Here is a 24,805-nt window from a genome sequence, read left to right as displayed (position 1 = left end):
GCAGGGCAGGGCAGGGCAGGGCAGGGCAGGGCAGGGCAGGGCAGGGCTCGGCTCCTTCCCGCCCCCCCTCCCCTCAGAGCTCGCTCACCGCCCTTACTGCCAGCCACCTCATCACACCCTCACCCTCCCTCCCTTTCCCACAACCTCCGTCCAGAAACTGCTCCCGGAAATACACCGCAGTCCGGGCAGTCCCCAGCACAGCCCCAAGGAGCCCCAGCCGCAGCACGACGCCGACTGCGCTGCTCCGGCGCCGCGCTCCGGGCCCAGCCGCCATCGCTCTCAAACAGCAACGGCTTCGCGCCTCCGGCCGGTCCTCCAAACTTCGCGCCTACGCCCATTCTATTCTAGGCTCTGATTGGCTACGCATTCCCTGTCTTTCATAACTAACGTTCCGATTGGCTTAGAGTCCCCAAGGGAGATGCAAATTGCACGTGCCCGCACCGCGCGGTGCATGCTGGGACTTGTAGGCGATGCTGACCGGCCGGCCGCAGCATGTCTCCTTGGGATTGGTTGGTTACGCCCAAGGGTAGCTGGGGGGGCGGGGCTCTGTGTGCAGCCAATGAGCGGACGGGATGTTGGGGGGTCGCCGTCTCCAGGATACGGCCCGGAGCCTGGCGGATATGCGGCCGCAAGAGCGCCGTCCGTCCTGAGATGGCCGTGCGTAGACAGGTGGGTGGAGAGCAGGTGAGGTGCCGTGCCCCAGCGCCGGTACTTCGGCCACGTGTGCGGAACGGCAGGAGGCCGCGGGCCCGGGCGGCTCTGAAGGTGCGGGCAAGCAGCAGGAGCGCCCTCACTTCGCGTCTTCTCTCGGCAGGGACGCGGCGCTGTTCCGCGCTGGGCAGCCGCCGCCGGCGGGCAATGCGGCCTCCTCCGCTCCTGCGCTGAGCTCCGAGAGGACGGCGCAGAGTTGCAGGGGCCGGGAAGAGTCCCGCCGGGCCGCGGCAGGTTCCTGAAGGCGCGGAGCGGCGAAGCGCCCGGAGCCACGAGCGCTCAGCTCAGCGCTCCTCACGCGAGATCGAATTCAGTTCTGAGGAAAGCGGCGCAGCTGCAAAGCAAAATCCTGAGTCGGAAAAAGCGGTTGGAATTGCAGAGCGCTGAGTTGGGCCGGAAGCCTCTGGGTGAAGATTCCTCATCTGCTTCCAGTCTTGAGCGCCGCGCAAGAGGCAAGAAATACTTGAAGGGCTGCGCTGAAGTTGGTCAGAACGTGGCTGCCAGCGGGGGCTGCTCTGAGGAAGAGGAAAGCGCCCAAAGCCCCACAAGAAATGTTACAGTTACACAACAGCTTGGTTTGGGCGGTGCTGAGAGGGAAATGAGAAAAGTCACGGAGAGCTCTTTGGAGTTTTCCTGTGGAAGGGAGAAGCAAAGGTGTGTTACAGCTGATTCCAGGTGGGGTGGAAAGGTAAATACAAACTTCAGTGCGTTATGTATTTTTGTTTACACGCTGATGGCAGTATTTTCACTTATGATGTTGCTTTCTATTTACTAACACCAGAAACAATTTTTAACGTCTTTGCAGATTGCTCATGATATGCATTGGCATGGTTTCACACTATGAAATGACTGGGATTCACCCATTATGGTCTGTTTTTGTTCTTAGTGATCTACATACAGTAATGAGGAAATGCATAAATCTCTTTTTCGTGTTCTTTGAAAGAGTAAGAATCCAGTTTCACCAGGAGCGCCTCCTCCATCCCAGAAGAAAATTCCACTGACAGAGGTACCCGAAGTACTTTCTCTTCACAGCAAAAACTCAGAGAAAATTGTTTTAAGTGGAAGTAATCTGTTAAGATCTCCACTGGCCAGCAGAAATCGGTCAGCACAACGTAATCTGAGATCTCAATCACCATCTTCTTCTGTGAAAGACAATACTGTAAAAATTACTTTGCCCAGAAGAAGCAATGCCAAGCAAAGTCAATTGTCAGAGAGAAGTGATGGAAGTGAAATAAAATCATTAGATGAGTTATTTTCAAAAGCAGACGACGTGGAAGATTCAACTAGCATAAGCTCAAATGGTAAGCATTTCTAAGCATTATCTTGATAGACTTGGCTCAAATTGTACTCATTATTTACAAACCAGTGTGGGCAAATACTACCTTTGGAAATATTCAGTAGGCTATTTTTACATAAGCTTTGGTTTTAGAAATGACATAGGTGTCTTTGTTACACATTTGTATTTTTCTTGGCTTTTGATTTAATGAATTCAATTAAGGAGCTTCTCTGGATCACAGTTGTGACGTCAAAACAAGTCCAGCATTCAGACTCATGCTGATATATAAGTGGGACAGGACACTGTTGGGTGTGAGTGAAAACAAGCATAAATGCAGGAGGTTGAGAGCCTGTTGAGCTGTAGGCAGGTCTGCCTGCAGACAGGAGGAATCTTCAGAAGTACAATTCCTTCTTAATATTATGCTTTTTCTTTATGTCCTTCATAGGAAGCATTCTGTGACTTTCCTGTGAGTTCTCATTACAGTTTGTCATTCAATTGCAGACTTCAGGCAGAATATCCTGAGCCTTGATGATTTGGCACCAAATATCAGCGGGATGGCAGAACTAAAGCAGCAAGTAAGTAGAAATTTCACACATCTTCCCATTCTGCCTTCATTTGATGAAGGGTGGAGGTTCTAAAATAAACACATCTGTTCTGCTGGAAAACTCTCTGAGTTGGGCATGGCTCACTAGTTGCAAAGATTAAGAATAATGGAGCCATATTTATGTTATATATTGCTGATTCTCTTAACATACAGTTCTTTTATTTTACAGGGGACAGACACTCAAATTAGTCAAGAAACAAATAGAAATCCAAAAAAGGACACATTCCTAGGGGAAAAGGATCCAGCTTTTTCTAAAACAAGTGCAGAAATTGGTGCAACTGATGCTTCTGAAAGGGATACTGAAAACGAGACTGAAGCTGAAATCCCTGAGCACTTAGAAGAAGTTTCTGCAGGTTTTTCTAGACACAGACAGGATTATCCTGATCATGATGACAGAACTGTTAATTCAGAATATTCTGAAGACTTTGAACCATCTCCACCTACAACAGACAGGGAAACTGTAACAAAAATGTCAGAGGAACATTCTGAGAGTTACACATATTCTGCAAAAGACCCATCTTCTTCAGCATCGTCCCCTTTACTTACCAGAGAGAGGCACAAACAGGCACACAGAGTAGCTGTAAAGGAAACTGCAGCTCAGACAGTGGATTTTCCGTTCACCTATTGCTGGCCAAGGAGTAAGTTCATGTTTACATCAAGATGCCATGCTCTTCAATCTTGAGATTTGTTCATATTTTACATGCTGACCTGATCAGTTTCCCCTGGCTGACATGCCACTAAAAGCATTTTAACCACAGCACTTTGATAGCTGTAAGCAAGCTGTGACCTTCGTTTCTGAGGGGTAGCTTGTTTCCTACTCCTCTTTGAAGGGAAAAACTAAGAAAGATGCTTTTTGCCATAGACAGGAGAAAATGGGACCTCACTGAAAACAGTGGCTTCCTTCAAGTATGAGAACCTTTAGTTCTGCTGTGTCCAAGGCTAGAAAATACAGCTTCCACAATGGCAGTGGGTGAACGTGAAATAAGTAAAGGGAGGAGGGCACAGACTTACTTCAGCATTATTTTGGCTGATTGAATTCCCTGTTGGGTTTAGAGCTGTTCTAAGGAAGCCAATGCCCTAAAGCTGAAACTGAATTCTAGTATTGAGTTGTCACCTCCAACCCCAGTAATTCTTGTTGTCTGCCCAGCAAACAGCTCTGCACTGCTTGGTCTGCCTGTTGGAAACAGCTACGTGGATCCAGTGCCTATTGCCAGTCATGTCATCAGCATGGATGCAGTGGAAGGTACTGAAAGACTTCTCTGAATGCTGTTTGACTGTTTGATGCATGGAGTCGCTGCCTGACTCGCTATTAGCGCTTGCCACGACTGCGATGTTACTGAAATACACACTTTGCTCTTTGCAGCCTTGACAGCATACAGTCCCTCAGTTCTTGTTTTAAATGCCATGTTAAAGCAGCACTTGATGTTGACCCAGCAATTTGTGGAGAACATTCAGCACCTTCACTTGTCCCTTGTGGAGTCTTTAGAGAAGGAGAAATTCCACTATCATACGCTGGAAGAGGCTAAAGAGGTATTTATGATAGAGGTATTACATGCTATGAGGTATTTCTCTACACAAATAAACTGTGTGTTAACTTTCTGCAGTACATCAAGAGTCACAAATCCCCACCTTTAACAATTGAACAAGCATTTGAAGAAATCCAGGAAGCGGAAGAGATGCTGCCACCATCATGAATGTTGAAACGTTCCTTTACAGATCTCAAGTCAGAACATGAAACCCTGTCAGACTGCACAGATTAAAAAGTTGCAAACCATGTACCAACTGCTCTGTTTCTTGTAATGCATCCTTTGTTTTCCTGCTTGTTTGTATTTTTTTACTACTGTTCATGGTGCAGGGTTTGATGAGAGCTATGAGTCAGCACGGTTAGCAAAGAAGAAAACCAAAATAGCTCTTATCTGAAAGGATTGGGGTAAATTCTGTGTGTTTATCACATAGATCAGCTGCTCTTTTATCATAATAAAAGTGGAAGTCTATACCAGAGCATCAAGGACTATGATGACAGCAGAAAAATACCATCCTGCTGTTAGAGCTTCATTGAAACATCTTATCAGATTACTACAAAACCAAACATAGGCATAGTTACAGTAAACTCAGTGCAAGGGAAACTTACAGCCTAATACTGAAACCCATTTACTGTGAAATACAAAGCACCATGTTGTTTTTTATTAAAAAAGGTGTTTATTGGAAGGCAAAACAATAAAATTCACAAGTTGGTAACATACAGGTGTTGTATGCTGATTCACAGACAGTTACAGTTTCACAACTACAGTAGATCTAGAACAAACTGATAGTTCACCATATTAACTGCATGGTTTTAAGAGGGTTTCTGCTATACAAACAAGTTACTCTGGGAGGTGGTTACCACCACGCAGACCTGGGGAGTGGAAGTGCAGTGTCAGGGCCCAACGCCTTCAGCTGGTGTCTCTGGGAACGGTTACAAAACTTTATTCTCGTTCACGTTAAAGGAAGTTTCCAAGAACATTTCACTGTTAGAAACTTGCAGAACAGAGAAAGTTGATTCTCTTCTATTGAACTAATTAGCTTTTATTAAAGGGTATATACAAAAATATAAAAAGCTTAAAGAATGTCTTCCGTTACAAAGCATTGAACATCCCTCAGAGCGCTTGAAAAGCTAGAACGTTTAACCCTCGTGTTCTGAACAGAGTTGTGATTGCAGCAGCTGGTGTGTAGGGGTGTTAAGTTGTATGGTAGGTTCTAACAAGCTTGCACAGTGCTCATAGGTCACCTGTACTGGAACTAGATGCTTCATTCCCCATTTAGACATTAGGATACACTGCTCAGCATCAGTCTGACTTGATCCCAAGGCAGCACCCCTCCACTTCAAATAGAATTAACCTTTTGAGAGAAATAAACATACATTATGGAACTAGAGACATAGAACCGTATCAGAAAACGTCTGTATTCCACAGGCATGAGTGAGTCACAATCCTGGACCAGGGGAGCTCAACGGGGTTTAACTGGTATCAGAGTGCTGGCTAACTAGAGAATTTTGCAAAATAAAATGGAAATCCTTAAGTGTGCTAGACATGTCAGAGGAACGACTGGCCTTTCTAACCATTGCTAAATCACAATTGCTGAATTACATGTCATAGCTTTCCATTTTCCACCATATTTTAAAAGTAATTCATTTGTCACTTCCTCCAGACTCTCATCCGCATTTATACAAGTTTAATGTTTTGTAGAAGATGCAAGACATCTTTCTTCAGAGAGTCTTATTCAGGTGGTGGAGGGTCTTGCGTTTCACGCTTCACTGAAACAATAGGGAAAAGAGCACTTACACATTTCAGACAGCTTAGGTAACTGCAGAATGCTTCATGGAATGAGGGCTCTACTAAAAACAATTTGAATTCATTTTATTATGCAGATCTACTGCAGTCGTAGGCAGAAGTGACTTTTCATCTGGCATGCCAATTATTTTCCTTCTAATCACTGCTAAGTGTAGTTGTACACAGCACAGACTGCAAAAATTCATTTAGGTAACTGTTTTCATCTCCTAAGAAGCGCCTCCATTTTTTCTGCACCCTACCTGAAACTGCACTACAGTGAATTTGTTACCAGTTCTGGGGTTGACAGAACACAGCACTCAGTGCAGGAGCTGGGCAGGGCCAAACAGTGAGCGTGGGCCAGCTTCCCTCCAACACCCTTCCTGCTCTGGCAGCCATCCATCCATGGCATGGCCCCCTCCACTACTTTTGGGACCAGTCTTCTCGTTGTTTAAAGGATAACATCTGAAGACAGAGACTACTGGTATTACAGGCAGGATGTGGCTTACACAGAACATGATAATTAATGAAGGCTTCAGAAATTAGAATACAGCACAATCCCGAGAAGTAGAAGACATAGGGTTAATCACAGTGTTCACTTACCTGTTGTTTCTTCTCTTCGTTACATTAGAAAGAATTAAGAGTTAACTTGATTTTGAGTTTATATTCTACAGTAAAACTCCTTAAACAAAACAAAACCACAAACACGAGCAGTTTTTAATTGCTTAGCAACATTTACTTACATTCATCCCTAGCCTTCATGCGCGCGATAAATGAGTAACTTTTATTTCTTCTGTAGTTTTCGTAAGGGTCATCCAATGCAACTCCCACTCCTTTGTATTGATCCCATTTGTCTCGAATATCTCCTCCTTTGATTGGGTCCTGAATTCCTTGTTCCTTGGCTCCCAATCCACCGGACCCACTCCATCCTGCAGAAGGTACAAACATTGCAGCTTGTAACCATTACAGCACTAGAATTCTCAATAGACATTCTGGAAATAGCTAGAGGAACTGCCAGTTCAACGTGGTAGGACAGCAATGGTCTGGAACAACATAGGAACTGTCCCCTCTACTTAAAAAGCAGGGATTCTGGGAGCTGAAAAGCATCAGCTCAATCCCTAAAAACATTTTAGGAGGACAAGCACAAGGCCAATCTGTCCTGTCGGTCCTGCTGATGCCGATCTGTGCTATAAGGAGATGAAACATGCCAGGTAGTTAAATACTATTTCATGCTAAACTCACATCCTTCTCTCATCCATATCCCTCTCAGAACAGCAATCACCATCATTGTTTCATGTTCTGTGTATTACATCTCTGAATATCCTTATTCTGACCTTAGAATAGCAAGGTGCTGAAAGGGACAATATTCAGAAACGTGCAAAGATGAACTGTGCCTCATTTTGTTTGCTAGCTTATGTCAGATTCGAGAACAGCACCTTACCCATTTTCACAAGCATCTGATGGCCTTTATTTTCTTCTCCAAGTCTTGATTCTGGGATGGGAGGTCCAGAACTGGAACCTAAGCCAGCAGAAGAACTAAGGAAATACAAAGATGAAACTAAGAACAAGCAATAGCTGTTCGGATCCAGTGCAAAGTCATTTACGTTCCGTTAAACATTAACACCCACTATAACCTCACCCCCTCTACTAGGATATTCTTTCACAAAGCTGTAAACTTTTGGAGGCAAAAAGAGAAACCAACAAACAAGAGCTTACGGAGGGGTGGGGCTGCGAGACCGGGAGCGGCGCCGCCTGCCTGGGGAGTAAGACTTGGACCTCGACCGTGACCGCGATCGTGAGCGGCTGTGAGAAGAGCGGGACCTGCTCCGGCTTCTGGAAAGAGACGGGGCACCGTCAGACGCACGGGGCAGCAGAGCAACGCGCAGGGCTCCACGCTCAGCCCTGCAGGTCGTTCCCCCACCTCCACCTCTGAGCTCCTGAGATTCACCTCACCGCACTCTACCTGGACTGAGAGCGTGAATAGGATCGGGAGCGAGAGCAGGAGCGAGAGCGGGACCTCGAGTAGGAGCCAGATGACTTTGAAGATCGTGAGTTGGAGCGGGAGGAGGAGCGACCGCGGCTTTTAGAGCGACTGCGAGACCGAGAAGGGCCGCTGCACAGACAGAAGCAGAAAAACTCCTGTGAAACTCCTTGGAGATGCTTGAGAAATGTAGATGTGCTTTTGACCGAATTGAAATCACACACGCGCAGCATTTCAGCAAACAAGCCCAACAAAACTTGAGTGTGAAAAAAATACTTTCCACAGATTAGACAGAATTTCCAGCAAGTTAAAACTCAGTTAATTCCAGCAACACATTGTGAACTGCTCCCCTGCACCAGTGCAAGGCAGTCCTAGCACCTTCCAAATGAACAGCACGAATCACAAGGCAGCAGTCAAGGTCTCTCACCTATTTCTCTTCTCCTGACCTTTCCTCCGCCTTGCTCTCATTTTAGCTCTGAAGAATTCATACAGCCCGTTCTGCTCCCAGCCTTCACTGCAATAAATCAATCACACATAGAACAGACGCCTGTAAAACTCAATCACCATCAACAGAGGATTTCTGCTCAATGTGGTAGGGAACAAAGAGCCTGGGCACCGAGGTCTTGCGCATCACAGTGTAAGATCAAACGGTTTAACACACAACAAGAGCACTCGTTCTCAGCATTAGAAGAACCAAGACATGGGTGAAGGAAGAGAGAGCCACTTCTTGGTTTGAGACAGCTCCTTAGGGCATTTTCCTTACCACATTGTTAGCTATACCTACTCTTACCTGTTTCTAGGCCTGTCATGAGATGGTGGACTATAAAATGCCTCAACCGCAGCCAGTAGTCTCTCACTGGGGGGCATTGGGGGTGGAAGACGTATATCTTTAGGATCTAAAGGTTTATACTCATGATCTTCAAGCTGCCGGAAACAAAACAAATTACATTCTTGTCATGTGTCATGGGGTGGCCAATCCGAAGAGATTAATATAGATTTAACCTTGTAGGGACCTCACAGTTCACTACTGGATAAAAATGCTCCAGTAATAAGGATTCTGCAGATGACCCAATGCTTTCTTGTGCTATCACCACCATTTTGATTCTTATGAGATAAGCCAGCAACTACAGGTACTGGGACATTAACTGGATCACCAGGTAGATAAAATGCAGGTGTTATCTATCCAGCTCTGTGATAATAGTGCCTGGATTGGAAACCTGGTAAAAACTGGTGCATGCTGAGAGTAACAGAAAGTTAAAATGGAATAGGCCTGTTTGTTCATCTCAAGCACAGAATGCATAAATGTAATTATCCCCCAAGATGCTGATACAGATACATACCCTGTTCCTTACCACTCTTTCTTTGTGTGTACAACATTAGTGTCACAAAACATCTATGCAAGAAACAAGCCCAAATAGCAAAACTAGTGTACAGCAGCCCCACCAGAACCACGGGTTCCCTCTGCCTATATGAAAATCAGTGGAGGTAACGTTTTCAAAACCACATCAGTCTTTCATGTATACAGGCATAACTGGCTTTCGCTGGGACAAACACCTGGAATTCTCACCATTTACACAACCCTTCCCGTCTGCTGGATGGAGAGATGCGAAACCGTAAACGTCCACGTTAAACTGCCCACAGTGCTGACCAGGGATTTCAATCGAGTCTGGGCCCACCCCAAGCACTTACTTTTACAAGCGGGGCCATCAGTCCAGCAGGAAGATCGAAGTAGGGAACATTTGGCACCAGGCTGGGATCGTCGTGGTTCATGTGAGGGGGGCCCTGTCGCCGCATGTGAGGAGGCTGCCCGTTAAATCCATGGGGGGGAGGCCCAAAATCAGGGTGCTGCGGCCCCCCCCAGGGAGGATGCTCGCTGATTCCAGGATGAGGCAACCTGTGCCCAGGGTGGTGATGAGGAGGTCCGATTTCTGCACAGAGTGGAAGGGTTAAAACATTTTACTTAGCTGTAGAGAAACGAAGGCAATCAGAAGTGCAGTGCAGTTAGTGCATTGATCCTAAAAACAACCTTGGCACCAAGGAGTCCTGCCGATCAAGAAAAGCAACAGGATAGAAGAACTAGAGGCTGGCTACAGGCCCGTGGCCATGAAAGTCATGCAGCACATCTCCCACTCTAGCTATAGCAAATACCCTCAAGACACCTGGTTATTAACTGTAAGCCATCCTTTACCGTAAAACATACAGCAGTCAAAAAGTCCAAGAAAGATGCTTAAGAACAAAAGGTTTCAGATGCAGCAATGCAGATACTGATGGCATCTATCTCTGGAGCCTAAGTATATAACCATGGCTTAGCAGAAATCTAAACAGATCTGTGATGTGTACATATGTTGATTTAGCATTGACTGTAAAGAAAGGAATACAGCAGGAATCAACTCACATGCGTAGGCAACAAGAAAATACTTTGTTTAAAGAGGTGTTTCAAGAAGAGTAGAGATAATATCCTGTTAAAATAAATGAGAGACATCCATCCAATCACTGACAGACAAACCACTGTCATGAACGCCACCATATTCTGCCAAACTCATTGCATGGAGGAAAATGGGACACTGAAAAATCGACATCTTCTGCAGAGGGAGCAGGAATTTTTCCAGGAAAAGTCTCTACGGCCATCATTACTGCAACTCTCTTCAGCCTGTGCTATTTGACTCGTCTTTACCAGACTTAGAACACAGTGTGTAGTCACTGCTTCACCCCTTCCCTAATTTTAGCCATCTGTTTCAGTAGATCCCCTCCTCCAACAACTTTGCATAACAGAACAAATGTTCTGGTCTCCAATACAATCCAAAAGCGCTTTTTATTGAAATAAAAGCTTCAATCGTCCTTCCTCAGACAAGAAAAGCTGTTCTCACAACTCACTTCCACAACTCTTAAAAAGACACAACAAAAGAACGCTCAGAATCCCAAATACATCATTCTCTGGGTTTCAGCCTTCTTTGGGCTTGCAGAACTCAGAACCTCTTAAGCTTAGAATAGCAACTCCTACAGCGCCATTTCAAGCTACAAAAAGCAAAAAACAAAACCAATTACGATGCCATTTCTAACACAACCCGCTGCACAGAACCACAGGGATCCTCAGACTCTAAGTTGACAATGATTATATCCCAGAATAATCGTAACTTCTAAATATGAAATAGAAACTAAATCAAAGAAGACTTCCAGACTTCATTCCTCTGACTTTCTGCAGCAGTGCAGGAGCCAGCTGAGGAGCCCTCACCTACAGCCTGATGTGCAGGAAAATGCTGATTTTCACTTCTGTGCTACTTTAAAAATGAAATAAATGGTTGCAAAAGAAATGCTCAAACAGCTGCTGTCTTGAGCCTGGACAATGGTTTCTGGTTATCTGTATCCATTAGGGAGGGAAGGAAGGATGATTCAAAAAAGTAAGGAAGCATCCAACTCCGCAGGTATTTCCTGAGCCACTTCATAGCAGCTTCCCAAACCCACAAACTCAGTGTTCCTCAGGAAAACCTGAGCAATTCACTGAGTAAGCTGCCACCCCAGCTGTCACCCCAGAAGCACTCAAGTTTGTAAAGGCAATCAGTATTGCAGTGTAAGAAAACCTGGCCTGCTACACACTTTACCTTGAGGAAAATCCCCCTGGGGGTAATCAAAACGATGAGGATAAGGAGGCCTTTCAAAGGGATGGCGAGGTGGAAAATCATCCTGCATGAAGCGAGGTGGAAAGCGGTTGAAATTATGCGGATGCGGGGGCTGGTTGAATTGGGGATGTTGCTGATGTGGAGGAAATGGGCCTCTGAAGTGAGGTGGCCGCTGCATTCGAAATGGAGGTTCCCTCTGACCCCCACCCCATGGAGGCTGTTCATGCTGGTTGTTCCACGGTGCTTCAAACTGGTTGTTCCAAGAAGGGTCAGGCTGGTTGTTCCAAGGCGTCTCTCGCTGGTTGTTCCAGCCTTGATCTCTTTGTTCATTCCACATTCCTTCATGGTTGTTATTCCATGGAGGACAGTGAGGTGGTCCCTAGTGGGAAAAGAAAGGAAGGAGCCTGGTCATTAGGCTACAAAAGAAAGAATGCAGCAAAGGCAATCTACCTTTTCAATAAGTGCCCTAGGCAATACACACAGGTGAAACAAGTTCTGAACCACCACAGCTTCAGAGAAAAGACAAGAAAAGACCAAACTGATCAGCACACACAGTGCTGCATTCAGGGGAGTACTTCTTGTTCTGCTCGTTCATAGGGAAAGCGTTGCAGAAAAACCATGACACATAGGCTACACCTTGCCTTTAACTGCCCCAAACGAGAAAGTTTTGGAGTCCAATCTGGATTCATGACGTTCCAAGATTTTCAACACACTTCTTATACCAAGGCAGTCTTCTGTCTTTCTGAATTTCCCCCTCCCTTTACCTATTGTTTCAGAACAGTGTTTGATACCTGTTGTTGACCCCACGGTGCAACGGGATGAGGCTGGTCAAACCACGGGGGTTTATTTGGAGGAATCTGATCATGAGACCCAGGGCCACGTGGTCCACCAGAGGCAGGATCCTGCACCCCAGACCCTGTTGTGTCATACTCTGAAGAACCAGCTAGAGGCAGCTGCGATTTACCATCATCTGAAACAAATTGGAAACAGTTGGAGGCACCCAAGGCTACGTGCAGTTATGAAAACACCAAACACTCCATCTGAACTTTGCTGGATACATGAGCACAGTGCAGACATCTACCCACCGAGTTCTGCACAGGTCTCAGAACAGCTCAGTACCTGCTTGTGTAACTGGAGCAGATGGTGGAGCTGAGGCTGGCGCTGTTGTGGGCGCTTGAGGAGGGGGAGTTGATTTCACCTCATTCTCCAGTGGTGGCATTTGTATTTGTTGCTGCTGCTGCTGTGTTAAGCTGTTTACAAACTCCTCGTGTTGAGTTTTCAGGTTCTGTATCTGCTGTTGGAAGGCAACCTGCACAGGCTGCACTACAGTCGCGTATTCAGTGATCAAATTTGCCTGATGAGAAATTATGAACAAAGTTTGTGCTGGATCTAAAACAGTTTGTTTTCAAAATGTGTACATAAATAAGAAAAGTGTTACGTTTGTTTCTAACCTGGTACTGGCCAAGTCCAAGAGCTGGGCTCTGCAGCTGCTGAATAATTGACTCATCAAAGTACCCATTTTTCTCCCACAGTTGAAGAAGCTGCACAAATTCAAGAGTGAGAGGTGTTCAGAATTGATTAACAATTAAAAAAAAAAAAAAAATGTGCCTCATCTTTTTCTTTATGTTTCCAGTTTTGTAAAATTTACAATTTTCAAGTTGTATTTGGAGCCACTGAAGACTCGGACACACTCATCCTTACAGCAGCTTCTACATAAATCGCAAGGACTTTTAGATTCTTGTTCAAATTAAGGTTTAAACTCAAAGCACATCCTATGATAGGCTTTGTGAAGACAACCAGACTAGAAAACTCTCAGCAGTCTTCTTCCATCCTTTGAGAATTTGCTTAGCATTAACCTAGCAAAGCAAAGCAAAGCATGAAGTTAAACCAACACCAGGCACTCACTCTGGCAATTTTCTGTTGCTTATCTTCCTCCACGGCTAAAAAGCTGGTACAATAGATAGGAACAACCACCTTCTGTAAAGCAGCCAGAAGATCTCTTGCTTGCTTCCGTTGGCTTCAGAAAAAGAAAGGGAAGATAGGAGTTATTGCCTTCCACCACAGCAGGAAAACCCCATAATTCAATTCCTCCCCACTCTACCAAAAATAGTGGATACACAGAAATAAAGAAGTCCCTCCTTGTCATTTTTACAGTACAGCCTTCTATGAGATAAAAACATACAAAGTAGGTAAAAGCTGAATGCCACTATTGAAACAGCAGCTCTGTGCATCAGCTATGGGCTAAAAATAAAAAATACATTAAAAATAAAAGGTGAAGAGTCATACTGAGAACACGATAAGCAGAGAGATTTCACCACATTAATCTAAACCTGAAGCTGAAAAATACAATCTAATCCTTACCAGTGATGCAATACATCATTGATTAAGTAGATGAGATGCAGCCGAAGCTCAAAGTGAGCTCCTTCAGCTGTTATACGATTTCGCAGGTGCCCAGCCATCAGCTCACAGTGTGCAGGAGATTTTGCATTACTGAACATCCAGTTCTTGCCAGCCTTAGAAAAGAAGATTTTAAATATTTTAAGTCAGTCTAACACGTTCCTATTGTAAGGATTTCCTACAACTCTGAAATAACTGCCAGAGAGGAAACGTTCCAGTAATTTTCTTGCCTACCAACAGAAATTAAGCTGCTGCTTTCTATACAGTCAGAAAATTCCAACTGTACTTAACCCATAACATCACCAAGTAACTCCAGACTCAGATCACTTACTGAGATCGCATCTTTGGTGCATGTGTCAATTATTGGCTGCAACAAGTTGTCAAATTCATTCATATCTAACTGAGTTTCCTCCAAAACTTTCTGCATTTGTTGCTCTATTGCAAGGGCTACTGCTGAAGTGACTTGTTCCTGAAAAAAAAAAATTAATAGAATTACATTGCATCCAATGCTCTTTTAGAGGACTGAATTGCTGTATGCCAGTCCTCATAGCCTCTTAACCAAAAGCAGCTGTCCCAAACAGCAAGGCCTTTTACAAGCAAGTGGACCACACGTAAATGATTCAATGGCTACAAAATCATTAGTTCAAACACACAGTGCCGTCCCACCCCCAATCAGAATCTGCCTTCAGGTACTACAGGATGGAATTTCTTGCAGTTCCCAGCATCCTGCAGCATTAAGTGAAGATTAAAGCAGTCACAATTTATTCCACTCAGCAAATCAGCAGGCCTTTCCATATAGTAAATAAATTAATCAAGGATCAATCTTACTAAGGCATCAGGTAATCTGCTCTAAGCAGATGAAAGCAACCACAACAGAACAAAAATAAGTAAAATAACGTCCCACGCTCACCAACGCACCGCCTCACCACCACCAATCAGAAGCAAGCCTTCCTCTCTCCTTTCACTCCAGTTTCTTACAGCCCAAGATAAGCCAGCCAAGTGCTTATTTTACACCAACCTGTCTCATAGCAAGGAGCTGCTGCTCCTGCTGCTGCAGGTTCCACTGACTCTGCTGGATGAGTTCCTCCACAGAAGGAGTGCCCTGCGGAGCAGGGATAGGGGCAGCAGGTGGGAGGGATGGCTGTGGCAGCGGCTGGATCTGTGGAGGAGCCTCAATGTCTTGACTTTGCTTGCACAACACTATGAGACAAAGTGAGCTCTTAAAGTATCTGTATACGAAATCCATGCTGGTTCCAAAACAGACCTTCCCTCTTTACGCAACGATTTAATACCAAATGACCACATGACCATGGCACTGGAGAGCAGCCCCGATGGAAGAGATCTGGGGGTCGTAGCTGACCGCAAGTTGGACACCGCCAGGAGCCGCTGGCCAGACCAGGGCGTCCTGCAGGAGCCGAGCTGCAGCTCACAGCCAGCACAGCCCACCAACCCGCAACCCGCTGCCCACGCCCGGGGGCGGCAGAGCGGCGAACCAGAGGGTGGGGGGGGCGGGGAAGGCCGCAACGGCCGCGCGGGAAGGGAGCAGAGCCCCACTCACGCTGCTGCTGCTCCAGGGCCAGCTTGTACTTGTAGTAGCCGTAGAAGTCGCCCCCGAAGAGGAAGGAGAATTTGGGGTTCTCCTTCTGCTTCTCCATCGTCATCTTCTCGAACTCGGGCCCGTTCCGCGCCACGAACTGCGCCAGTTTGTCGATGACATTCCGCAGCTCCTGGTCTGTGAAGAGGCAGCTCTGTCAGATCGCGTCGGCCCCGCCGCCCCTCCGCCCGCTCCCGCTCGCCCCCCCGGCCGCGCTCACCGTCGGGCGGCAACGGCATCTCCATGGCCGCGGGACAACGGGGCGCCGCCGCTAGGCCGCAGCGGCCGGAAGTGCCGCGAGACGCCCGGAGACACGCGCAGCCGCGCTTTACGGCCGCATCTCCATGGAGACGGCCGCGGCGCGGCACCAGTACGGCCGCTCGACCCCTCCCCCTTCTGATCCCGCACGCAGTGGGCGGGAATGTGACGGGGCCCGGCCGGAGGCGGGAAGCCGTGAGAGGCGGGGCCTCCCGAGCGGGCGCTCGCCTGAGCGCAGAACCAATAAAACCCGACAGTTAATTGCACTATAAAGGGGCATTTAAGTAATACTTTTTAAGTACGATACTTGAACACTGATACTTTCCAAGTGACTTCATTTCTTTATGCAGTTAAAATCAGATTGGTTCTACACCTGATACTCCGCAGAGCGGCGTTAGTAAGAACTCGAGCATCCTACCCGGTGACGGACGGATCGGCTTTGCCGCCCGGCAGGAGGTGCGAGGCGCGGCAGGAGCCCTCCGCCACAGCGTCGCTGGAAGTGCTCGAAGAGCTCCAGACGGGCGGCCCGCAGTGAGCCCGCACTTCCCGGAGCTTTCGGCCATTTCAGCGCTCAGGAGCTGCCATCGCTCCCCGTTTCCAGGGCCATTTCAGGACCTCCAGTCACACACGACACTCACAGACGTCCTCACAGAAAGGCAGAACTTTTTATTCTTAACAAGACATTCCATGAAGCCCCGCTGTATTAGCTACTGAATATAAAAACTCAGAAGATGGATGTTTTCATGTATCCAAATGATACAAAGAACGTCAGACACAAAGTCTGCCTGTGATTCTACCTGCAGTTCTGGAGACAAACACTGATCCCAGAAATCGGATGAAGTTCTGTCTTAGCTCATATTTAAAAATCTCAATCACAATCCCTACTGGTGCTTCCAGCCCAGCAAAAACGTTATCAGCTCTGCACATCGGAGCTCAGGCAGTCGCTTCAGGTTACCTGACAGTCAGTCAAAAAGCATCTCGACGTCTGGTTTATTGTAGGTTATGAAGTGTCACTGTCCCTGAGAGCCACTGATGTGTGATCTTCCCACAGTCCCACACAGGGGTCTTCGCTTCAGCTGCGATATCCACAGGCTGGAGAACAGCAGCACAGGCAATCCAACCAGGTACCATCCAGAGCTTCACAGAACAGCAGAGTTAAAATGAGAAGAGGAAAACAATACAAAACTGTGCATTCGCTGAAGTGCCACATTTCATACTGCAAGGATTTAGGAACTTTTTTTGGTAAAAGCACCCATACTCACATCAAAGTATGGAGCACCGACACAAAACAAAGACATCTGGTGACAGCCACCTGTGTATCTGCACTTCTGTAGCTATGAATCACAGTTGTATCATACACCCATGATCTCAGGATCAATTAATTTGTTTTATCATCTTGTGCCATTACTACAAAGTTACCCGATAATTATTTTTGACAGCTTACAGCATGATTCAGAAATGGAAGCCTCAGAAAAACAAAACTTTCCCTGTATTTATATTGCAGTGGTTTCACAAACGGCTACATGGCAGAACTCCCTTCTGCTGCAAAATGCTACATCAGAAAAATGTGGCTTTGAACGCATATTAGAAAAGCATTGAGCTTCAGAATTATCATGAATTGACCCCAAATTACCAACAGTTATTTTCACTGTGCTCCTACAAAGCCTATGTATTGCCTGGATTTCATTTAATGTTCAGGTAATTTAAAAACAAAAAACAAATGAACAAACCCAGGCATTTTCCCAGCTGATAAAGATGCTCTAACCACTACCTGGCACTAAAATGCAATCAGAAAGCAAAACGCTTTCAGGAGATCTTCAGAGCACCACCTGTTCTGAGGAGCTATCAACACAAAACCCAGTAAGATGTCTAAGGCTACCAGTGGCTCACATGCTGACACTAATTACAGCACCCAGATCATGCTAGCTTTTGCCCACGTAAACAGCCAGCCAGGTATCCCTCCCTTTGAGCAGAACAATCTGATTTCTCACAGGTGAGCACCACAACTCACATACTGCACTCCCAAAGTTTCACCTAAGTAAGAAAACCAAAGCAGTCTTCTTTGCTTTAAGAACTGGGTCGTTATACACGATGGTCTCCATATGCCCTTTTTATTCCAGTTTCCACACTTTCTACAGACCTATGTACACAGTTAAATACGTCATTAATTTACAAACCATGTTAAAACAAATGTTTCACCTTGCCAAACAAAATCTTGCAGCAGTCCAAGATTGAAATACATATACAACAGTATCAGAAACCTCTTTATCAGAACGTGGGCAATATTGCCCAAGGACTTGGATTCGGTCACTCTGAAAAACCACCTCTTGCAAATGAGCCACTCGCTCGTTTTAATCACCTATTGTACCCCATGCAAATTATTCCTGTTGACCACAGAACTGAACTAGAAGGGTGCAAACACTGTGGAGCAGGCTGCAGGGAAAAAGCCCAGAGATTCACATGTTGGGCCCCATTTTGGGTCTCTTTCTACTCTGTGAGTACAGTCATTTTGTTTCAGACACGTGCTGAGGGCACACGCACAGACTGCAACTTGGAACTGTCGTTATTTTCAGCAGGAAGCTCCCACCTGCTGCCATGCTCTTGATAGAAAAAGCTGAGCTAAAGACCTGCCACAGTGAGCATGCACGAAAGCTTTGCATCAAGAGCTGCAGAACAGATCTGGTTATATTCTTCAGCAAAGCAAGCCTTCAAAATGTATGTAATGAAATCTCTGATCTGTGAATACAGTACATGGAGCTTTATTCCAACTTGCAGTTTCAAGCTGCATGACCCTGTTACAGCAGTAGACATACCAGGAAATTTACAGATGAACTCACATCACATCTGCACATCCTTGGGCCCCGCTGCGACCCCTTGCTGGTATCTCAATGCCTCCAAAGTAGGGAAACTGAGGCACAAAGAACACAACTGAGCGTTTGCAGGAGGCGAACAGCTTCCAGGTGGCTCCCTTTGAAAGCGGTTGAACAATTCAGTCCCCCTTACAAATCCCAGCCTAAATGTTTCACACACCAAATGAAATTGTGCAGAGCCAGAATCCAACACAAATCCAGAGTCCACACGATTCTTTCTCTATTTTTGTAACAGCACTTAAATATTGGGAAGTGAGCCCTAAAAATACACATTTTGCACTTCATCGTGTAAAAGGAAATAATAATACATAAATTAATACCGGAACAGGCAAAGCAATTTCCTATGAAATCATGCCTTTCCTCATAACCTTATCTGTTAATCAGGGTTAGGAAATAATTTATTCACATTTTATAGAATAAAAGCCCAAGTTCTAAGCTAGAAGGAGCTGAACCAACTCAGGCAACTCCAGAAGTTCTGCCCGCAGACATTAGCAGCATATTTAAACCATCTCTGAAGTTTCAGGAGAACCATTTCCTCTTTTGGACTGTATCCTGGAAGGCAATCTGCAGAACTAACTCCAGAGTCAGCCAAAAGAATAAGATCAGGTTGACTTTGCCCTTAAAAATAAATTCTTTATTACCCAGAAAGGAGCCAAATCATCATTTCGCATCACGGAAATGGCCATTTTTAAAGCAATAAATAAACGGAAGGAGTGTTTGTACAGCACCACACCGTAAGCTCTGTCACTGCTACCCGACAATCTCCAGTAAAAACACAATACTTATGCTATCAAAATCTCACTGTACAACAGCTTTTCTGTTAAGAAAAGAAGGCCCCTAAAACCTGTTTTTTTTTCCCCTCAAGTAACAGTAATAATAATAATAATCTGATTCAGTGAAACCAGAACTCTACTGGTTTCATTCCTTCCGTGCACAAATGTGGCGCCTGATGCACTGAAATCCACTTGTCTTGAACCTGGTGTCTTCATTTATACCACCTGAATCAGTTCTTATGAGCCACAGATTCTATGCCTACTGCTGATTTAAGTATTTCCTTTCTGAATTTACTATTTGAGCCAGGGGAGTCGCAGGAACAGAGAAGGATACAGCGTGTCACTTCTTCCAGCTGAAAGGAGAGGTCAGACAAAACGCACACAGCAGCTCCAGCACCACTAATTAAGAAACTTAAAAACGCACTCAGGGGCCAAAAAGATGGATTTGAGAAACAATGCAGAATTATTAACCACATTCATGCATTCTTACAATGTGAATCATATTAGGGAGCAAAATTTATGCATAAAACTTAGACAAAAATACCCTAAGCCTTTCAATTCCTGACCCAAAGACAGATTTGTAAGAGGTGTAAAGCACGCAAAAAAAAAAAAAAAAAAAAAGGCATTATTAGAAATGCTTTATTTGTCAGGGGTTTCCTGCACTGCCAAGGAAGAAAAATGTCTGAGTTTACAGGGCTGCATTACTGAGAAAACAACGATGATCTCAGTCTCCATTTCTGCTATCTGCACTGTTTGGGACAACAATGATTTTAGAGAAAACTGTTTCTCTATGCTTTAAATGCATCTCTTGAAGGGATCTCTACTGTCTGTTCTTTCAGAAATACTTCTGGTTTGTCATCAAAAACTGAAGGCATAGGCATGGAGGTAATTAACACCCGCATGAAGTTTCATATTTGCTCAAGATGAACTCCAGGCTCCTTATCCACAACCGACACAATCCTCCCAAGCGGGCAAATCCTGATCACCAGCTGTGTGCCTAATTACACCCTTTTCTTCCTGACAATTTCATGTAAGTATTCTTAAAACAGTAGAGAACAAATTAAAAGTGACACTATCAGTGTGGAAACGAGGTACTGGCCAGGGTTTAGCTGCCAAAAGAGTAACCGATTGACAACTCCCAAAAGGAGCAGCGACTGCAGATGCTTTGCTCTGAAATGTTGTACCTGCTCTTCATCCGAATCCCTGTACGAGAGCTACGCTGCATTCAGGTCCGGTGTCCAATCCAGCTGCTTCACATTGAAAGATCAGCTCAGCAGAAGCTGAAGGTCTGTACCACTTTCACTACACATGCATCCTCCCTTCTGCAAAACTTTACAATAAAATGGCTTTACATTCACGGATGTACTAAAAGTTTCTGATAATGCTGGGGACACTTTAATATCACAGTCTCTACCTGCGTGTCAGGATTCTATATATCAAAACGGTTGAAGTTGTAGGCGGGCGGGCAGCTCTGTCGGTTGTGCTGGCAGTGCTCAGCCAGGACCCCGGCCCGGCCGTACTGATAGTCTCCATGCGGGGCAAACGCCGTCAGTCCATTCTGAGACTTCTCCGGAGCGCTGCGGTGCCGGTCCAAGTTCACAAGGTCTGCAGTTGTGACTGGAAGGAGCTGCTTCTTTGCTTCTTGGTTTGCATCATATTTTGTCTAGGAGAGAAAGAAAGAAAGTTTTTCTAAGGTGTCACCCAAAATATACATAGGGAAAACACCACCACATTTATGAGAGTCTCAAATGAGCGACTCCTAATAAAAATCACTTCCTCCTCACATGACAAATCATGAAGCTGCTTTTGCTCAAGGCATTTTAGCGAGATACCTCCTAATCCTCATTCTTCAATACAATATTAAGATCTCAGTCTGTCACACCCAGCAGCTGGCCTGACCCAAGCACTGGAGCACTCAGCCACTCCCATGCAGTGAAGTTCTACGTCACACCTTCTTCATTTCTGTTCTGCTGTTAACTTGCTTTACAAAACAGTTCAAAGCCACCAGAGTGGTTCAGGTGAGTTCCCTGAATAAACAAAGAAACAGATGAACAACTTGCCTTGTTGTATAAGAAGACCCCTAGGATAGCTGTCATCATCCCAAGGACGTTGGTGCTGGTGACTGGATTGCGAAGCATTATAAGGGACACAGTGATCACCATGATTCTTTTGGTGGCGTTCGCGACAGAGTAACTCAGTGGGCTGATCAGGTTAAGAATACTGAAGGCAATGACGTTCTGGGCAAAGTTACAGAACCCACTGATTATAAGCAGCATCAAGGTCCAGGGCCAGTGAGACATTGTGCTCTGTCATAACAACAAACGTTACAATTACATACATTTGTTGCCTATTGGAAACCTGAGAGAAAGTAACAGAAATAATCGAGTTGCTTCTTCCCTGCCTACATCTACAACTTCTCTACAGTGGCACCAAACACGCAGCTACCAGTTCTGATAACGCATCTCCTGCACACAGCACTGCACTCCAGCTGCGTGTCCTCCTGTCTCCAGCTCTACTTCCTGGGACTTCAGCTGTCACATCGGCTCCCACTCCTCACCCCGCCATGAATTCTAATGAGAAACACCACACTCGTTGGCTGTGGTTTTTGTGAAACAATCTGCAGGTATTTCACAACAGATCCTTCCACACTGATGAGGAACTACCTAAGTGAACATTTTTTGCGTGTTTTTTTCCCCTTTTATCTTAATAGACGAGAGTTTCCCCAAAGCGACACTTACCAAGTCATTCTCTACCAGGAAGGAAGAAAGATCAACCAAAACCCACGTTGGGATCATGAAGAACACAGCATGGCACCCCAGGATGTTCAGCAACCGAAGATGATGTATTCGGGAATCCCGCAACACCTGATGGAGGACACATTACAGCTGTGCCCCAACCACCCCCCGTTCTCCCTGTAATAATAACAACTTCCTGCAACTGACAGTTACAGCATGGAAATGAATGGTGTGAATTTCCAATGAGGACGACCAAAGAAAACAGATTTCTCTTTGAAAAAGTGGTTTCTTGACTGGCAACTCTCCCAGGATTAACAACGTACACATTAAGATGTCCCACAAACCAGAACTCACTTTGGAATACACTCAAGACACACCTTCTCATTTTGTCTCTTTGTTCCTACGATTTCAAGGAGTGCCCAGTGTTCACACTGACTCATTCAGTATGAAGAAATGATACGACACAGCAAGATACATAATGAACTGGTACAGCTAAGCACTATCAGCTGCCAACAGAAACAACCAAAAATTCCAATGAATCACAGAACGGCAAAACTGTTACCTTCTTTGAGAAGATATTCTGAAGTGAAAAACACAGAGTAGCAGCAAGTGCACTGATGAGTCCCCACATGTCAAAGGACAGTTCAGTGACCGTGGCCAACAGGACACCGGTTATTATGGGAATAAGAGATAAGTACACCTGCAAAAGGAACAGAGAACGTGGCAAATCCACCCGGTGCAATCCTAGTCACAACATTCACCCAAACCTCCCCGATCCCAGCGAGCAAAGCACACCACGAACACCAGCAAGAGAAGAAACCTCAGCAAACCTGTCCGCACCTTCGTCGTCTGCTTCTCCTTCATAATGATCCGCGAAAGAAGAACCACCCATATTGGCATCGTCGCTTTTACTGAGAAGGGAAAGAAAATTTCGGTGGGGATGCGAAGCCAACTCCATTAAACACCATTAGCAGAAGGTGAGCACTGGGAATGGAGGGGCTCAGGTTCAGTCCCACAAAACCCCAACCTCAGCCCACACAGGGTCACCCCTCACCCCTGTGCCATCACAGGGCAGCACGCAGTGCTCCACCCTGCAGCAGACACTGCTGTGAGCTCACACCAGGACACAAGGTGCTGCAGCAGGCAGCCATACAGACACTGCAGCACTGTGAGCACACATCCGGGACAGGGCACCACGCCGGGCACCCACATGAACTCACAGCGCACCCCGCAGTGCCGCACTGGGCTCCTACAGGCACAGCTGATGGGAGACACGGCAGCAGGCAGCACTGCGAGCACACAGTGGGCTTCAGGTGACAACAGGGGCAGCGGCAGCAGTGCACGCAGCCTTGGGGCATCCCGATGGGCGCGGACGAGGGGAAATGGTTTCAAACCACAAGAGGGAAGATTTAGACTGGACACGAGGGAAAAAGGTGGTGAAGCACTGGCACAAGTTGCCCGGAAGAGCGCCGGGTGCCTCACGCCTGGGTCAGGCAGGAGGAGGCCCCGAGCACCCGCTGGAGCTGCGGTTGTCCCCACTCACGGCAGGGAGTCGGACCGGGAGGTCTCTACAGGTCCCTCCAACACAAACCGTTCTCCGATCCGCGCTCCCGCTGCGCCCCATGGGACGGCACCGCCGCCCCGCGCACCCCCACTTTCGCCCGGAGCCTCACCCGTGTGCGCGTACGAAACCGGGACCCTCCAGAGCGAGACGTGCGCGGAAACGGAGGCGAAGTATTTGCCGAAGGCGAGCGGCAGGATGTAGCGCGGGTAGGCGCGGGGCGGCAGCTGGGCCGGGCCGGCCGGCGGGACCCGCCAGGCGCGCAGCAGCGGCGGAAGGAGTCCGCACAGCCCCAGGATGTGGAAGAGCGAGACGGTGACGGGCCGGGGGAAGCCGCCGAGCAGCAGCTTGTTGACCACGTTCCCGCCGGCGCTCAGCCCGTACCAGGCCAAGCACAGCGCCGAAACCCGCGCGCCCTCCCGCAGCGCCGGCCCGCGGCCCCTCCGGCTCCCGGCCCCCCCCGCCGCTGCCGCCGCCGCCCCGCCTCCTCCCGGAGCCGCCAGCGGGGCCGCCGCCATGGCTGCCCGAGCCGCACGGCCGCCCCCGGGACGTCACCGCCGCCAACGCGTCGCTTCCTGGGGCGGACCCGCGCCGGAGCTCAGCGCCGGCACAGCGCTACGGGTGCCGACAGGGGGCAGTGGAGCGTGTGTGCGTCACTTCCGCTTGCGTCACTTCCACGTCACTTCCGGCTCCTCTGTCCACTTCTGGTCGCTGGGGGACGGGCCGCCCTCAGACCGGAACTGTCCGCCTCTGCGCTTCGTTCTGACGGCCGCTGCGCCCCGTCCGTCCCGCCCCACAGGCGCAGCCCGGGATGAAGGAACCGGGGAGAGACGCGGCGTACGAAACACCGCACCGAGTGGGATTCCTGAGCGACCCTAAGAGCAGTGCGGATCTGCACCGCCTGAGAGCGGAGCCAAATCGGGCCCGAGCAGAGCGCAGTGAAGAGGAGCCCTCGAGGCCTTTAAAACCACCTCAGGGAGCTGCTGGGGGTGCAGGGACAGAACCCGTGGGAGGAGGGCGATCCTCCATCCGCTCCTTCAAAAGACGTTTCTACGCCATTTATGTACCTCTGAAAACAGGCACCTGAGGTAACGGCGATTCCCAAAACCATTCCGTGTCATTC

General features: G+C 47.1%; 4 protein-coding genes across 6 annotated transcripts in view; 1 reads left to right on the top strand and 3 right to left on the bottom strand.

The window, feature by feature from the left end:
* The window catches only part of CALR3 (calreticulin 3), a 3,373-nt gene extending 3,099 nt beyond the window's left edge, over positions 1 to 274 (bottom strand). Inside the window, exon 1 of the mRNA XM_042835696.1 lies at positions 145 to 274. Within this exon, the coding sequence (XP_042691630.1) occupies positions 145 to 274 (130 nt within the window). The remainder of the gene's footprint in view (positions 1 to 144) is intronic.
* A 311-nt stretch (positions 275 to 585) lies between these two features.
* CUNH19orf44 (chromosome unknown C19orf44 homolog) lies at positions 586 to 4,833 on the top strand. Its single transcript, XM_042835694.1, has 8 exons — positions 586 to 669; positions 815 to 1,399; positions 1,655 to 2,012; positions 2,489 to 2,562; positions 2,761 to 3,229; positions 3,739 to 3,834; positions 3,955 to 4,121; positions 4,196 to 4,833. The coding sequence occupies exons 1-8, from the start codon at positions 652 to 654 to the stop codon at positions 4,283 to 4,285; spliced, it is 1,857 nt and encodes a 618-aa protein (XP_042691628.1). The 5' UTR covers positions 586 to 651; the 3' UTR covers positions 4,286 to 4,833.
* Positions 4,768 to 15,788, bottom strand: LOC122169477 (calcium homeostasis endoplasmic reticulum protein). 3 transcript variants are annotated; one of them, XM_042835691.1, is made up of 18 exons: positions 15,706 to 15,788; positions 15,450 to 15,623; positions 14,910 to 15,091; positions 14,223 to 14,360; positions 13,856 to 14,007; positions 13,400 to 13,511; positions 12,946 to 13,035; positions 12,614 to 12,848; positions 12,286 to 12,464; positions 11,477 to 11,873; positions 9,567 to 9,805; positions 8,668 to 8,801; positions 8,305 to 8,391; positions 7,860 to 8,009; positions 7,613 to 7,729; positions 7,338 to 7,432; positions 6,640 to 6,825; positions 4,768 to 5,883 (listed from the first exon to the last, which is right to left on the bottom strand). In XM_042835691.1, exons 1-18 carry the CDS (start codon positions 15,728 to 15,730, stop codon positions 5,846 to 5,848), a joined length of 2,730 nt encoding a protein of 909 aa, XP_042691625.1. In that variant the 5' UTR covers positions 15,731 to 15,788; the 3' UTR covers positions 4,768 to 5,845. The 3 variants fall into 3 exon arrangements, with proteins under 3 accessions (XP_042691625.1, XP_042691627.1, XP_042691626.1); XM_042835693.1 differs by having other exon boundaries at positions 4,768 to 5,468; XM_042835692.1 differs by lacking the exon at positions 4,768 to 5,883 and having other exon boundaries at positions 6,632 to 6,825.
* Positions 15,789 to 16,715: 927 nt separating this feature from the next.
* SLC35E1 (solute carrier family 35 member E1) lies at positions 16,716 to 24,200 on the bottom strand. Its single transcript, XM_042835725.1, has 6 exons — positions 23,795 to 24,200; positions 22,962 to 23,032; positions 22,684 to 22,821; positions 22,125 to 22,250; positions 21,447 to 21,692; positions 16,716 to 21,049 (listed from the first exon to the last, which is right to left on the bottom strand). The coding sequence occupies exons 1-6, from the start codon at positions 24,198 to 24,200 to the stop codon at positions 20,816 to 20,818; spliced, it is 1,221 nt and encodes a 406-aa protein (XP_042691659.1). The 3' UTR covers positions 16,716 to 20,815.
* Positions 24,201 to 24,805: the final 605 nt, after the last annotated feature.

The sequence above is a fragment of the Centrocercus urophasianus genome, unplaced genomic scaffold (genome assembly GCF_019232065.1).
Source record: "Centrocercus urophasianus isolate 14NV4802_14NV808 unplaced genomic scaffold, USGS_Curo_1.0 seq_54, whole genome shotgun sequence".
Lineage (NCBI taxonomy): Eukaryota > Metazoa > Chordata > Aves > Galliformes > Phasianidae > Centrocercus > Centrocercus urophasianus.
Note: the sequence above shows the minus strand (reverse complement) of the source record. Positions and strands in the feature narration are given on the sequence as shown.